This window comes from Ursus arctos, chromosome X (genome assembly GCF_023065955.2).
Source record: "Ursus arctos isolate Adak ecotype North America chromosome X, UrsArc2.0, whole genome shotgun sequence".
Classification (NCBI taxonomy): Eukaryota; Metazoa; Chordata; class Mammalia; order Carnivora; family Ursidae; genus Ursus; species Ursus arctos.
This window is the reverse complement of record NC_079873.1, coordinates 34,987,663-35,003,566: the sequence shown is the minus strand read 5'-3', so window position 1 is coordinate 35,003,566 and position 15,904 is coordinate 34,987,663. Positions and strand designations below refer to the sequence as shown.

At 38.0% G+C, this 15,904-nt stretch overlaps 1 protein-coding gene across 9 annotated transcripts in view; it reads left to right on the top strand.

The window, feature by feature from the left end:
- Nucleotides 1-15,904, top strand: part of CASK (calcium/calmodulin dependent serine protein kinase) — a 344,451-nt gene that overhangs the window by 300,199 nt on the left and 28,348 nt on the right. For 3 of the 9 annotated variants that reach the window (XM_044389369.3, XM_026513329.4, XM_057310869.1), the window contains 5 exons: nt 2,583-2,661; nt 8,840-8,925; nt 10,002-10,070; nt 12,770-12,838; nt 14,245-14,280. In XM_044389369.3, coding sequence (XP_044245304.1) covers nt 2,583-2,661; nt 8,840-8,925; nt 10,002-10,070; nt 12,770-12,838; nt 14,245-14,280 — 339 coding nt within the window. The remainder of the gene's footprint in view (nt 1-2,582; nt 2,662-8,839; nt 8,926-10,001; nt 10,071-12,769; nt 12,839-14,244; nt 14,281-15,904) is intronic. The other 6 variants (XM_026513322.4, XM_026513323.4, XM_026513324.4 and 3 more) reach the window with 3 other exon arrangements.

Here is a 15,904-nt window from a genome sequence, read left to right as displayed (position 1 = left end):
TAAAATCTTTAAATAAATAAATAAATAAATAAATAAATAAATAAATAAAGATAATTGGCAGTTTAAACAAAAATAAGAGCAATGTGTTTGAGGGCTTATTACATGTAAAAGTAAAATGTGTAACTGTAGCACAAAGGTCAGAAGAAAGAAGTGGAACTATACTATTAAAAGGTTCTTATACTATATGTGACATTGTGTAATATCACTTGAAGGTGGATTGTGATAAGTTAAAGATGTATGCCATAAACTCTGAAACAACCCCTGAAACAACAAAACCGAATTATAGCCAATCAGACAACACAGGAGAGAAAATAGAATAAAAATAAGCTAATCCAAAAGAAGGCAGAAAAAGAGGGAAAAGAGAACATGAAACAGATAGAACAAAAATTAAATAGCAAGAAGATATATTTATACCTGAGTATATCAATAATCCTATGAAATGCAAATAGTCTAAATTCCCCAAATTAAGAAGCAGAGATTGTCAAATGGGGGCGGGGGGCAGATCCAATTATATATTGCCTGCCAGAATTGCTTTGTACATAAAGACAAATAGTTTCAAAGTAAAAGGATGGAAGAAGATATATTATGATGGCATTGAACAAAAGGAAGCTGGAGTGGCTATATTAATATCAAAATATAATTCTCAGACCACATTGCGATTAAATTGGAAATGAATAACAGACCTCAGGAAAACTCCCCAAGCATTTGAAAACTAAATAAGACAATTCTAAATAACCCATGGATCAAAGAAGAAATCAAAAGGGAAATTAAAAAGTATTCTGAAGTGAATGAAAATGAAACAACAACATACCAGAATTTCTGGGATGCTGTGAAAGCAGTACTTAGGGAGAAATGCGTAGCACTAAACACCTATATTAGAGAAGAAATATCTTAAATGACCTCAGCTTCTACCTTAAGAAACTAGAACAAAAAAGAGCACATTAGACCCAAAGCGAGTGAAAGGAAAGAAATAATAAAGATCAAAGTGGAAATTAATGAAATAGAAAACAGGGAGGGGCGCCTGGGTGGCACAGCGGTTAAGCGTCTGCCTTCGGCTCAGGGCGTGATCCCGGCGTTATGGGATCGAGCCCCACATCAGGCTCTTCCGCTATGAGCCTGCTTCTTCCTCTCCCACTCCCCCTGCTTGTGTTCCCTCTCTCGCTGGCTGTCTCTATCTCTGTCGAATAAATAAATAAAATCTTTATAAAAAAAAAAAAAGAAAACGGAAAAAATCCATAAAACAAGCTTTTTCTTTGAGAAGATCAGATTAATCAGGAAAAAAAAGAAGACCTTAATTACCAGTATCCTGCGTAAAAATGTGATACTACTACAGAATCTACAGACATAAAAAAGTATAAGGAAATCTTATAAACAACTTTATGCTAAGAAATTCAACTCAGATGAAATGGACAAATTCCCTGGAAGACAGAAGCATGCCAAAGCTCACTTAAGGAATACACTGAATTGCCCTATAGTATTTAAAAACTGAATTTAAAAATAAAAACCATTCCTCAAAGAAAACTCCAAGATGGCATTACTGGTGAAATCTACCAAACATATAATAAAGAAATAATACCAATTCTACACAAGCTCTCCCCAAAACATTGAAAAGGAAGGAATTTTTCTCAACATCATCATCATTATTATTGTTATCATTATTATTATTAGGTGGCTAGCATTTTTACCCTGATGCCAAAACCAGATAAAGACAATATAAGAAAACTACAGACTGGTGTCCCTCATGAATATAGATGCAAAAACTCAAATCCATATCTTAACAAAAGAAGAATACATCATGACCAACTGGAGACTAACCCAGGAATACAGCTCACTTCTAATAGCCTAAAGCTAGAGAAAAAAATTCAGTCCATGAAAGAATAAACAAAATGATATATCCACACAGTGGAATACTCATCAAGGGCAAAGAATGAACCATTGATACATACAACATGATTAAATCTCACACTGTGAATTTTAAAAAAGCAACAAAAAAGAGTGTGTACCATATGAGGGGCCATAGGGTAGGGGAAGGGGGTACGGGGTTGGGAGTAGATTACCAGTGGACACAGGAAATTTTTAAGGGTGATGGATATATTCATGCTCCTTATTATAGTAATGGTTTCACACATGTATACATATGTCAAACTTAGCAAACTGAACACATTAAGGGGCGCTAAACTGTGTCAGTCAGTTGAATGCTTGACTCTTATTTCAGCTCAGGTGGTGATCTCTGGGGTCGTGGGATCAAGCCCTGCACTGGGCTCTGTGCTCAGCATGGAGTCTGCTTGGAATTCTCTCTCCCTCTCCTCTGCCCCTCCTGCTCGTGCTCTCTCTTTCTCTCTAAAAATAAATAAATAAATCTATTTTTTTAAAGCACAATATAGAATTATGTATTACTATTATTATAGCAATCAAAATACCAAAGATAACATTTTTGTCGTGGCATGGTGGAGTAACAGATGGCTTTCCTCCTTCATTTTCCATATTTTCTTGAATGTTTTCCTAACTTTTGTCAATAAAATTATCTACAGTGAAATCACCAACATAGAAATAGTAATTCTCTTTTACTTAACTTTTTACAGGGAATCACTTTAAAAATGAATGAGCTAAATCATTGTATTGTTGCAAGAATTATGCACGGGGGCATGATTCACAGGCAAGGTAAGTTTCATATGTGATTCTTTCCCTCCTTAGCCTAGTGGAGGAGGTATTTTTTATGACCCATATAAACAATCTGTTTACTCTGTGGTCCACATAAATGATCTATTTAAGTTATCTGTCTTTGGTTTTAATCACAGTTGGCCTCTATTTGTTCATATTCATCTGTACATGCTCCAGCCTGTGGATAAGGGAGGGGAGGGTATATTACAGTTCTGTTCCTGGAACATCTCTGAATTACTCTTTGGATCCTCACTTACAAAAGACCGTGGGGGCTAAAGCAAAGTATCATACCTGGCCCCCAGATATATGGAAGGCATCTATTCTGGGACATACATACATACATACGTACATTCATTTATGGGTATAGATATATAATGACAGTTCAAGAATTTCTCATTCACTCAGGAATGAGATATACTCTTAATTAGGAAATTAGAGCTTGATAAATAATACAAAAATTAAACAGTAAAATAAGAAATATCAAATCTAGACTAAGTTTCTTTTTTTTTTTCTAGATTAAGTTTCTAATACCTGCTACAATAATTGCAGTCATTCTGAGAAAGGAATTCACTAAGGCCTGAAGTAAACAAAGAATGAGTTTTTGAGAAAGGGGAACTTTCATTAACTCTCGGGTGGGCGAGATTTACACACATAGGCCTAGCCTCCTCTGTGAAAGGGCTGAGTTATAGGTGTTAGTATTTACAGGCTGACCCAAAAATGATTCTCCTGTCCAAAAATTAGGCTTCCTTTCTTTGAGATGAGGGGTTTTTTCTTTTTTTTTTTTTTTTTGTCCCTAGCACCTCTTTACTTTTTCCTTCACCCCAGACGCAAGAAGTAACACCGGAAGCATTTTCGTGCCTTCCGGACCGCTGTGTACACAGATGGTGTCCGGCATTACTGCTGCCTCCAGGGGACTCTTCATAGGCTGCAGGAGTAGACGGTGCCCACACGGCAGAATTGGTTTTAGACTCCAGGATGAGTCTTCTGTTTCTTATTTTTAATAATTTGCTATAAATTCAGTAAAGTCACAACATCATTGTTTCTGTAATCTCTTTTTCTTGTATTACTGTGTGACTAGGACCTGCCATCTCTGATAGAAGTGGTATAGCGGACATCATTCTTCTAGTCTTGTTTTTGAAAGGTAGCTTTTCCATGATTCCCCACAAAGAGTACCGTTTACTGTAGAATTTTAGTTAGATGCCTTTTATTAGGGCTGAGGACATTCTCTTAATTCTTAGTTGCTGAGCCTTTTAATTATGATTGAGTTTTGAATCTTATCAAATGCTCTTCATCTGCTGAGATGATCATTTGGAATTTTTTTCCTTTTATCTATTAACGTAGTAAATGACTTTTAAAGATTTCCTAATGATAAACCCCTTCTGCATGTCTCAGATAAACCCAGCTTACTCATTGTGTGTTATTTTTTTTTTTGTATGTACTGCTGGATTCTGTGCGCTAATGTTTTGTTTAGAATTTGTGTATTTGTAATTATGAGAGAGACTGGACGGTAGTTAATTTTCCTGTCTTGTCTTTTTCTGTCGGGTTTTAGTTTCAAAGTTACATTGCCTCATAAAATGACGTGGAGAGCCTTCTCCCTTCATGAGTTCTCTGAAAGACTTTGTAGAATATTGGAATGATTTGTACCTTTGAAGTTTGGTAGAACTTGCCATAAAACTATCAAGGCCTGATGTTTTGGTTTTGATTTTGGTTTTTTTAGAAAAGACTTTTTTTTTTTAAGGAAGTTCTATGCCCAATGTGGGGCTTGAACTCATGACCCTTAGATCAAAAGTTGTATGCTCTACCAACTGAGCCAGCCACGCACCCCAGGAAAGACTTTTTTTTTTTAACTGCTTCAATTTCTTTAACATTCTTAAGGCTATTCAGGCTTTTTATATCTTGAGTAAATTTGGTAAATTACATTTTCCTTAAAAAACTTAAGTTTTTAAAAATTATTGCAGTAAGCTTCTGCATAGTGTTTTCTTACCTTTTTATTCCCTGCCATCTCTATAAATGTATCCCCTTGTTCATTCTTAAAATTGTTTATTCGTGCCTTGCCTTTTTTCTCTTAATCAGCTTTGCCAGGGGTTTGTTCAAAAACCCACTTTGGCTTCTGTTAATTCTCTCCATTGTATGTTTATTTTCTATTTCATTGTTTTATGACCTGATTTCTATTTATCTCTTTCATTCTACTTCATATTGGTTTTATCTAACTTTCTTAGACACTTATTTCATTTATCCCAGTCTTTTTTTCTAATATATGCATCTGAGTCTAAACTCTACCCTTAAGTACTCATTTATCTGTATCCCACCAGTTTTGTTACGAAGCATTTTTTTTGTAATTAAGTTCTAAGTACTCTTAAATTCTTATTATGGTATCTTTCATTGACCCACAGTTATTTAGAAGTGTTTTTTACATACCACATCTAAGAAGATTTTCTTTGTGTCTTTTTATAATTTACTTCTAACTTAATTGCATTGTGGTCAAAGAGTGTGGTCTGTATGACACCATTTCTTTGAGGTTTGTTGAGACTTGCTTGATGGCATAACACTTTAATCAGTTTTGTAAATAGTCCATGTGTACTTAAGAATGTTTATTCTTTAACTGTTGCATGGAGAGTTCTCTATATGATGATTGGCTCGAGGTTGTTAATTTTTTTGTTCACATCTTCTATATCGTGACTGATTTTTTTTGTCTGTCTCACCTATCAGTAATTGCTGAAATATCTCACTATCATAGTAAGAGTTTTTCACTTTCTATCTATAGATCTCTCCATTTTGGCTTTACATATTTGAAGCTAATTAGGTGCATAGAAATACCTGGTCACCATTTCTATCCTTACTGATATTTTCTATTTAAAACCTTTATCTAATATTAACATACTTATTCCAACTTTATTTTAGTGTTTGCCAGCATGTCTTCGTCCATCCTTTTATTTCCAACCATTCTGTGTTTGTATGCATTATGGTGTCTCTTGCAAACATTTTTTAAGCTGAGTTTTACATTTTCTAATGCACTCTGATCATCACTATCTTTTAATGGGCAAGGTTAGCCCACTAATATTAGTTGTGATGATTTCTGTCTTTTTTATTTATATTTATCCCTTTTTTAATTGATTTTCTTGTTCATTTTTTGTTCCATTTTTCCCCCTGGTAGTTCAGAATTTCAGCATTCTATTTCTATTTTTTAGGTGGTTACCTTGAAATTTTATCACACATATTTAACATTACATATACTAAAGTGAAACAGACTCTTAACCCCACTCCCAAAGAATACAAAGACATTGGAACACTAAATCTGATCAAACTCCTGACTTACATATTATTCTTGCCCAGTATTTTAGTTCTGTCCTGTTTTAAATTCACAAATTTGAAATTACTATTAAAATATGACCATTTTTTGGATTTACATAAATGTTTATGATTTTATTTACTTACCATTCCTTCTATCTTATTTTATTTCTAGTATAATTAATGTACAGGTGTTTGGTATATTAGTTTCAGGTATAAACTCACCATTCCTTCTTAAATCTCAGACCATCCTTTGAGGAGCATTTGCCTTCTTCCTAAAGTACATCCTTAGAAGTTCCTTTAGTGCTAGCCTCCTGCTTATAAACTCTCTCAGGCGGTATTTATCTGTAAATATTTTATTTCAGCCTCAATCTTGAAGATTACTTTTGCTGAGAGCACAATTTTAGATTGATGGTTACCATTCTGTTGTATTTTGGCGTCCATTGTTTGACATTGGGAAGCCTGATGTCACTACCATTGTCCTTGCTTTGTAGGTGATCTCTCCTTTCTCTCTGATTGTTTTGAGAACTTTATCTTTTGGGGGGGTGAAAGATCTTTGTCTTTAGATGTTCTGTGCTTCACTACCTTCCAACATGGCTTTCTTTTTATTTATCCTGTTTGGATGTATCCTGTTTTAGGATGTATCCTGTTTTAGGAAAAAGTAATAATGCATCCTGTTTAGGATACATTATTCTTCCTGGATCTGCATAATCATGTTTTCATCAGTTCAGTAAAGTTTACAACCATTATTTCTTCAAATATTGCCTCTTCTCCATTCTCCATGTTCTCTCCTTCTGAACTCTACTAGACATGTGTTAGACAGTCCCTCTCTATCTCTTTTTTCCTATTTTCTTTATTTCTTGTTTCCTATTTTCCCTGTCTCATTTCTCTGGCCTGCATTCTAGGTAATTTATTTAGTTATATCTTCCAGTGCACTGAAACTCTCTTCAGCCATATCTGAATTTCTGTTCAGCTCATCCATTCACTGGTTTATATCACCAGTTACATTGTTCTGTTCTTAAAGTACTAGTCATTTGTTCTTAGTTTTATTTTCAAATCTGTCTGTTCCCCTCTGATAATCTCTTGTTGCATGCTCATCCTTGCAATTAGGTCCTTTACTTTTTTCCTAATATTGAACATGTAGTTATTTTATATTCTGTATCTGATCATTCTATCTGTCCCCCTTGACAATTTAAATCTGTTTTTTCTGTTTCTGATGACTCACATAGTAGTTTGCCTTATTGTATGTTTGGTGACCTGTGATTGTGAGCTCGTTGTTTGTTCTAATTAGTGGAAGTCCTGTGGGCCTAAACTGGGTACACTTTCCTCCAGAGGGAGTTTGTTCCCTCTTCTACTAGTTACCATGGAGTGCCACCAGTCTGGATCTTGCCTCCCTCCAGATTCCTGGGCTCAGCTTCTCTCACTTGCTGTTGGCCCAAGGCTCAGAATCCAGCTAGCAGGGGCACCTGGGTGGCTCAGATGGTTCAGCGTCTGCCTTCGGCTCAGGTCATGATCCCAGGGCCCTGGGATCGAGCCCCACATCAGGCTTCCTACTCAGTGGGGAGCCTGCTTCTCCCTCTCTCTGTGTTCCTCGCCCTGCTTGTGCTCTGTCAAATAAATAAATAAAATCTTCCAAAAAAAAAAAAAAAGAATCCAGCTAGCAGGCATTGCTCCTGTGGCATCCACCCTTAGTTTGCCGTCACTCTGGGTCCAGCTCACAGGGTTTTGTGTGGAGTGGATGGTGGGGATGGAAGTAGAAGGTGCTCTTAGGAATTTGTACTCCTTTTGTGAGACCAGTAACACTTCAAGAGGCGTACCCTAGGTGAGATACAGTCGTGAGAAAGTCTTCCAGTGACTAACCAGCCATACTGGAAGCAAAAGTCCCCAGATTTTTATTTTATTAAGTTAATTTCCAAACATGAGTAGAGAGAATAGTGCAGTGAGTTCAAATAGAGAAAAGTAGAAAGAAGAGTGCAGCGATCACCCACATACCCATAACCCAGTCAAATTACTGTTAATTCATGGCCACACCAGTGTCATCTGTACTTCCCCTACTGTCCCCCCTGGATTATTTCGAAGCAAATCTGTGGGGTCTTATTTTCTTTACGTGCATTGTAATATGTACCTCTAAAAGATGCTGTGAGCTTTTTGTAATGATGTCAGGTCAGTATGTAAATATGTACACAATTTATAAACAAGGAAGTAAAACTTCACATAACTCCCTATTTGAGCATTGGTTCTTGGTCACTTTTTCCAAATGAAGTATTACAGGACCCTGAAATGCCATCCAAATTATTATAAAAGGATTATGTTTTGTCTAATGTAAGTTTAGTGTTATACAGGTATTATCACAATTCTTTGTATCATATTTGGTAGATAATATTGATCAGAATGGTAGAAAAAGACAAGGCACTTCAGTGGTACTTTAATATGTGCCACGAACACTTCTGATCCATCTACATGTATTAAGCTAACTTAATCCTCAAGGCAATCATATGAAATAGGTACTGTTTTCATCTCCACTTTGTAAATGTTGAAGACTGAGACACGGAACATTTTGGTAACCTACCCAAGATCTTAAAGCTGGTAAGGGATGTAGCTGAGATTTGCCCCCAGACAGGTGAGATCTAGAAACTGTCATTTTAAACCACGATACACAGTGCCTCTGTCGAGAAATAAGCAGATTTCCACAGCCATTTTTCAAAAGCATGTCTTCCGTAAGTAGATGTATCTGTTTTGCTGAGTTTACCACATGAGCCCAATCCGTACCTGTTTCTGAAACATTGGCCTTCAATAGTTAGCTTAATTTTTTTAGTTACTTATATTGCTGCCTTTAGATTTTGTTATAAATGATACATCTATCGTGTTTATTTTTGTGTCATTTCTTTAGGTACACTTCATGTCGGTGATGAAATTCGAGAAATTAATGGCATCAGTGTGGCTAACCAAACAGTGGAACAGCTGCAAAAAATGCTTGTGAGTACATGAAAGTTTCTTTGTCTTTTTTCCAAGATTGACTTTCAGTTTGTTAGCTTGTTTTTTCACCTTAATAAGCGGTATTCTTTTGTAATCAGAGTATTTCTGATCCCACCATTTGTGTGGACTTGAATTTCCACAATATCCATAAGAACTGACAACTGGGAAAATGCTTAACGTGCAACAGAGCTTGGAAACCTCTTGCCCATCGAGCAGCATGGGCTTCGACGCTCTCCTTTCCTCCTTGATCTCCTGTCTCTTACCGAGCAAATGTGTAAAGATAACCTTTCCAGTTGTGCGTACCTGTGAACTAGTTTCTCAGCGGCCTCTGTTCTGCTGGCATCAGCAACGTCAGAAGCCTCGTTCTTGTATAGCTAGTCATAGCCAGCTGTATTGAATTTCTCTGCAGCACAGAGGGAAGGAAAGACATAGTAGACCTGGCTATTTTTGACCGTACATATCCAAAATCTGTGTTCACATTGGCCTTGCATTAAAAATGCATAATGACAGTCCCTGGCCTGTGTTCATTGTCGTACTGAGCAGAGGCAGACGTCTGGGACCTCTGGTCCCGGACCCTCTTCCTGCCACAGTATAGCGGCCTCCCAAGTTATGAATATCTCTTACGTGTGAAATAAGCACACCGACTCACGACAGCAAAGTCCATGAGGCCAACATTATGAAAGACAAAGCAAATTTAATGGAGTACACCATCATCATGTAGCAGACCAAATATCATTTTTGTGTAATTACTTACTCTGTTGTCTGGATCAATTCATACTCACTTTTGAAAGGCACTTAGAGGTTTCTGTATCTGTGTCTACAAAAAGGGAACCGCCGGAGGTCTGTTCCACCGCTGCTGCACGAACAAGGCACTCAGCCTTGACTTTGCAGGGTTTCTCCCGAGAACAATGTCTATTCCTGTGAGCAGCCCCTACCTTCTCCCTCCAGTTCGTTTTAGGCCCCTGCGTCTCAGCTGGCTTGCATTAATTACCCCCCCACACATTCGAGTGGTTTCTCGTGTGTCTCTGTGTGCTACATTTGTTTGTTAAGAGAGCTCTCCTTTCTTCTGCCTCCAGCGGGAAATGCGGGGGAGTATCACCTTCAAGATCGTGCCAAGCTACCGCACTCAGTCATCGTCCTGTGAGGTAATGGCTCTGGCGCAACCCCCCTCCCCGCCACCCCTGTCTCCTCTGGGTTCTTAACTAACTGTCTGCTGATGGCTGAATGTTTTGGCTTTCTGGGAAATTGTTTCTGCCTGTGCTGTTGATCACTGCACACCAATTTTACAACAAAGATAACGGAACAGAGTAGGTTCCATTCACCTACTCGGCCCTGCTTCCATGGGGGAACTCCTCAGCACTCTAACTTTCTGCAGGCTGGAATCGCAGCAAAATCTAGAGGAGCTCCAGATAATGACAGGAGGCTTAATAAGAACAAATGGAGTCTCTGAGGAAAAAAAGATAATTGCAATAATATTTCCAGGAAGTACATTCACTTCCCTTATTAAGAAATCACACAGATAGTTCTTCTTTCCAAGAATTTGAGAAGTGATCTATTTCTGTTAAGATCGAGGTGTTCAAATAACTGTGACAAGGCCCTGGACAGATGTTAAGTCCGTGAGGAATTGATAACTGACTTTGCGAGAGGAGTAGAGGCTTTGCAACCTTCTGTGAAATCGTTTCAATTTGGGACACTACGTGATTCATAAGCAAGTACGTTTTCTAGGGTGACACAGCCCCAAAGTTTCTCACGGTAGGTGTACCCTATAGAAATTGTAGCTCTCCAACCTATATTCAGTTTCATGTCAGTCATTAAATGAGATTCCAAAATCTATTCTTTTTATATTTGGAAATACAGACTGGCATGAAGGGTCTGTCATCCTTCAGTCATTGCACATTCAGCTTGAGCAGAACTATTTGAAGCTTGTTCTTTTCGTGTGCATCTTCCAGGTCTGTGTACATCAGTGTGAAGTACACATTTCCTATAGTTAATTTCCAGGACAGACAAGTAACTTACTGGATAACTCGTCCAGAAAGTTGAATTCGTACTCAGGAGAAGTTGAGGGGAAAATTACGATGCCTCTTCCAGGCCCCAGTCATGCTGTAGATCTCACAAGCAAACTCAGAGGCTTTATGTTTTGTTCTCTAAACCTACTGAAGATATATCTAAGAATTTGTAGTTTGGTCAAGGATATGTTTTGGTGCACTGTGACAGTTGGGGTTTCTGTTCTATCAGGTTTTGAGCTCCTCTTTGTGGCTTTTTATGGAACTTCAGTTAATACAGTATTTCAAAAGAAAATGCAGAGCTACTTCTGCTCCAGGGTTCATAGTTTTCAAATTTGTAACCTAGAACACAAACGTTCCGGGGAAGAGAGAAGGTCACACACACCTCTCACGTGAGGTGTTCTAATGTTCTAAAATCATAGGTGGTCCTCATACCATTTCTCAGCAGAGAAGACATTTAGTGAATACGATTGATTTTTGTCTTTTTACTAGGGGATATTGTTAGTTATTAATTACAAGTTTCTCTTGTGTTTTTTTAAGTAGTAGAACTAGTTTTAGGGTGGGACCAGTATTAGACATGTAAATTCTACGCTTGAGTCAGAAGAGCTCCCCCCTTACCCTCTTTACCTGTGAATAGTAGAAAAAATGATACTCCCCTCCTAGCCCTACCCCCAACCTGTTTGAACCTCCGGTGCTCGGGCAGAATTCAAGCCTGTGGTTGGACAACAACTCCCAGCTAGGACAATACTTCCCAAAGAAGGGCTCTCTGGCCACCCGCATCAGCATCCCCCAGGCAAAAGAGGGGAGACCCCTGCCCTCACGCTGGCCCTGCTGACTTGAGTCTCTGGGGATGGCACCTAGAAACTGATCTGTTCATGAGCATTTGAGAATGCTCGTCTAAGCGAGCCCAGTATTCAAAAAGCTAACAAGCTCCAGAAGTTTTCTGTATATCTTCTAGAAACAACAAGTGTCTCTTGAGCAGACATGTACATCTCAAAGGTTTCAAAGTACTCCACTAAACCACTATACACACTACAGTGCATATTTTCTTCTCCTAGTTCTTGTCCTTAAAGCTGATTTGGACAATAAGGGAATGGAGCCCAGAAAGGATTGCAAATGTGTCACACAGTATGGAGAGTGTGACTGAGGACCACGGATCTAGGGAGTAGTGGCTGTGCCTCCTGGGACCTTGGCCGGAAGTGTAATCTTTTTAGAGGTTCAAGGTTATTGTTTTAATCAGTCTCCTAAAATGATCTAAAGAATAAAGGTTTCTTCTCTGGTGGATGTCTGTCTTTTACCCGCATTAGTAATATTTGTCCTGGAAAGACTCCAAGGTGATTACAACATGAGAAGTCTTTTTTTTTTTTCTTTTTTTTAGATTTCTTTCACTTCAAATGAGTCATTCAGTAAGTTTTGACACTAAGGTACCTAAAAACTATTAAGTACTTTTCAAACCTAATTTTGAATAATAAATTAGGCAATTGGGATCTTCCGCACAATAAGTTTATAGTAATATTTGTCATTTTACAGTCCTCGATAGGATTTTAATATCAATTCCCTCTTCTGGGTCTCACTTAAAATCAGCCAAGGTTATAGAGTGTTGGAGACAGGAAAGACATTATTAATGAATGACACGATCATCGCGTACAATATGTGAATCTTCAGACTGCAAAAATTTTTTCCTCCTTCCGTGAAATCATGCAAGTAAGTCAGTATAGCACCTTTACAGCTAAAAAAACCTCAGAGGAAACGGTTGTCAGATTGTGGTTGTAACTGTTGATGTGAATATCTCTGTTTCTGTGCTGGTGTTCTGTGTTAATGACCCTTGTGTCTTATTTCAGAGAGATTCCCCCTCCACTTCCAGGCAGTCCCCAGCTAATGGTCATAGCAGCACTAACAATTCTGTTTCGGTAAGAACTCTAGCTCCACACAGCCAAGTGTGACAATTCTGTTGGTGCCACCTGCCATGAGTGTTCTAGTTACGTGTGTTCAGTGGAAATATTGTCTTCTGCCGATATACAAGGCTACTACAGCTACAATGCAGTTTACTCCTGGAAAATCTTTTCGACATTTTCTTCTCATGAAAAATCCCTTTAATTAGTTAAATTGGAAGAACTGGAGTTCGAGATCACTTTGGTCATTCTCAAAATATTTCCGTGTCACCCCACTAGCATCTCTGACTTTGCTCAGACTTAACGCAAAGGATATATTAAGTGGCAATTTGTTGAAATTTCTAAATTTTTTTTAATTGGAGAAAGATGAAGAAACATAAGGATTTTGCAGAGTAGGCATCTGGGTATTCTCGGGCTTTGTAGTTGTCTATTCTGAGTGATATCAGCAACCTGTTTTAGTTTCCGCTATCTACGTTACGAATTGGTGTGCCCTCTGTTATTGTGGTCCGTGCACATATTTTTGTGAATTCTAAGCCTTGCCTGGATATGAAAAGCAAAAGGAACTAGCTTCCAACTGCACTTAAGCCACGCTGTTATCACATCTTTAACACAAAGTACTTGATATGTTGACTTGAACTTGGAATTTTACCATTTTTTTCAGAACTATTCATTTTGGAATATGAAAAGAATTTTCATTTACTTAAACGGAAGCACTTAAGGTGCAAGCGTCTGATCTTTCGGGGTAACAAAATCTTAAGTTGCTGATATTGCTGTTGAAATGTACCGTGAGTTTTACTAATCGCAGCAGTATCGCTCGTTTGCAATCCATGTGCCCTTTAAAAAAAACACATCAACTGTCTTTAATCAGATAAAATTGTCAATAATTTAGAGATCATCTCGAACGGAATGATATCAGTAAGAGAAATTATGGAAGAAAATTTCCTAACAACCTTTGTTTTTAACTTCCAAATAGGCTACCAAAGGAATTGGTTTTTAATGGTTAAACATGTAATACTTTGAGGATGGTGAAAATCCATATAGCCATTGAACTTCTCAAAACCGAAATGATTACAGCGACTAAGTTGAAAAGGGCAACAGCTCTTCTAAGTTTGGGGTTTTGTTTTTGTTTCTAATAGGGCCGTTTCACTCACTGTGGCTTTTGTGTTGAAGATGCTGAGTTGTTTCTTAAGAACACATTTTCTCTCTTGCTTAAACTTACCTGCTTTCCTCAGCTTGCTGCTAAATGGCCTGGGTTTGATTTTTTCGATAACTCAACATTTCTGAGAAATGGAATAATGTATATGATTTCTTTACAACTGAAATCTAGCTCATTTTTTAATCATAATGTAACAGAACACACGAATTACCTTGTACTCTTGAAAAGTAAATGAAAATTTTTCTCCTGGGTTGGCTTTATTCTACAGGACTTGCCATCAACTACCCAACCAAAAGGACGACAGGTGAATAGAAACCCTCTATAGAAACTTCTCTAAACTGAGCTGCTAATAGCCAATCCTTTATTAACCCTTTCCATCCCATAATGTCTGCATTTTGGACCATAACATTTAAGCATTGAGAGCTTGTACCATTTCATTTTAACACATTACACATGACTAATTTTCTATAAGGATTTTTTTTCCTCACATCTTTGTAGCTGTGATGGTTATTGTAATTTCAACCTGATAAACCTGTGTTGATAGTTTAAGAATTCAGCCTTCGGTGGTGGGGGGGGGGTTCTTACACGGGCCTGCATCTGGAGCTGGGGGAAAAAATTGTGAAAGGTTACAAAACTCCTAGACTTCTAAGAATAACTAAAACATATGTGCTGATGACCATGTTAAGCAGTAATTTTCTGAAATTTCAAGGCTTTTTCTTAATTTGTATTTGCATGTGAGTATCTAAAAGCCACTTACAGTGAAAACTCAGAACATCCTGGCTTTGCATCCCAGTATGCCTCTGGGGGGGTCCCCCGGGGAAAGTGACGTGCTGCCTGCCACCTGCAAGCAGCTTCTAGTTTACCAGGCACTTTAAGAGTCTGCATTTCAGGTGCAAAGGCACCTGAAATCCAAAGGCTGGATTTCTGACAAGAAAACTTGAACAGAATAATCACACAATAGTTCCAAAGCCTTCAGGTTGGTTTTACAGTGACTGAAACATTAATACTCCAATTTAATTTCAAGAGATAGAATTATTTATGGGGAATTTTCTTGGAATTTGGCGTCCGAAGAGAGTCGGATTTGGAGGTCAGGTGTGCGTAAACTGGTGCCCATAGTTTATTCTAAAGCCTGCCTGACTGATGCAGCTTTAGCTGCCTAGCATCTTATTTTAAAGCATTTAGAAATACAGTGATTCACGAAATGCTGCCGTATGATAACCCCTTGTGTGCTCGTCTGTTTCCTTTTATAATATTTACTAATTACATTGACATAGCGTAAAACCCAGAGCCTTGAACTCTGCATATCTTGAAGCTCTGTGCTGCTTTCAAGTGGCAAAGCTAGGATTCAAAGTCATTTCTCTTCTCTAAGAAGAGTAAAATACAGATACAAAGCCCAAGTCCTTCTTAAAAACCTAATGACACGATGGATTTTTTTTAAATGCTTTAAAAACTGTTTTCATTACGTTTATCAGCCGTGTGTAGCCACACCGCTAGTCATCATGTAGGCATTTTACAGCAAGATACCAACACAGAGCGCTTGCTGCTTTTGTATCACGTGCTGCTTTGGGGTTAAAACCTCCCTGAGTGTTTGTGTATGTGGCATAAAGGCTGCCACGTGATCATGACAACGTGCCCGTAACATCAGCTGAATATATGCAGATTTAAAAATGGTAAGCATACCTCTCTATAATTTAGAGACCTCACCTGTTATAGTAAAAGCAGAAGCTAAGTCTTGCTCTTTATTAAACAAGTATCGTCAGCATTCCCTCCAAATAAAAACAGCAGAGGCTTGCACCTGTACACATCAGAGGCATTGTCTCTAGCAGTAGCACTTGTGTCCTATCTCCATGTATCATGTGGCTTCACCATCTAATGTCCTGTGCGTATTGTAAGTGTTGGTGTTTGGGTATTAGGTTAGAGCTGTTTTC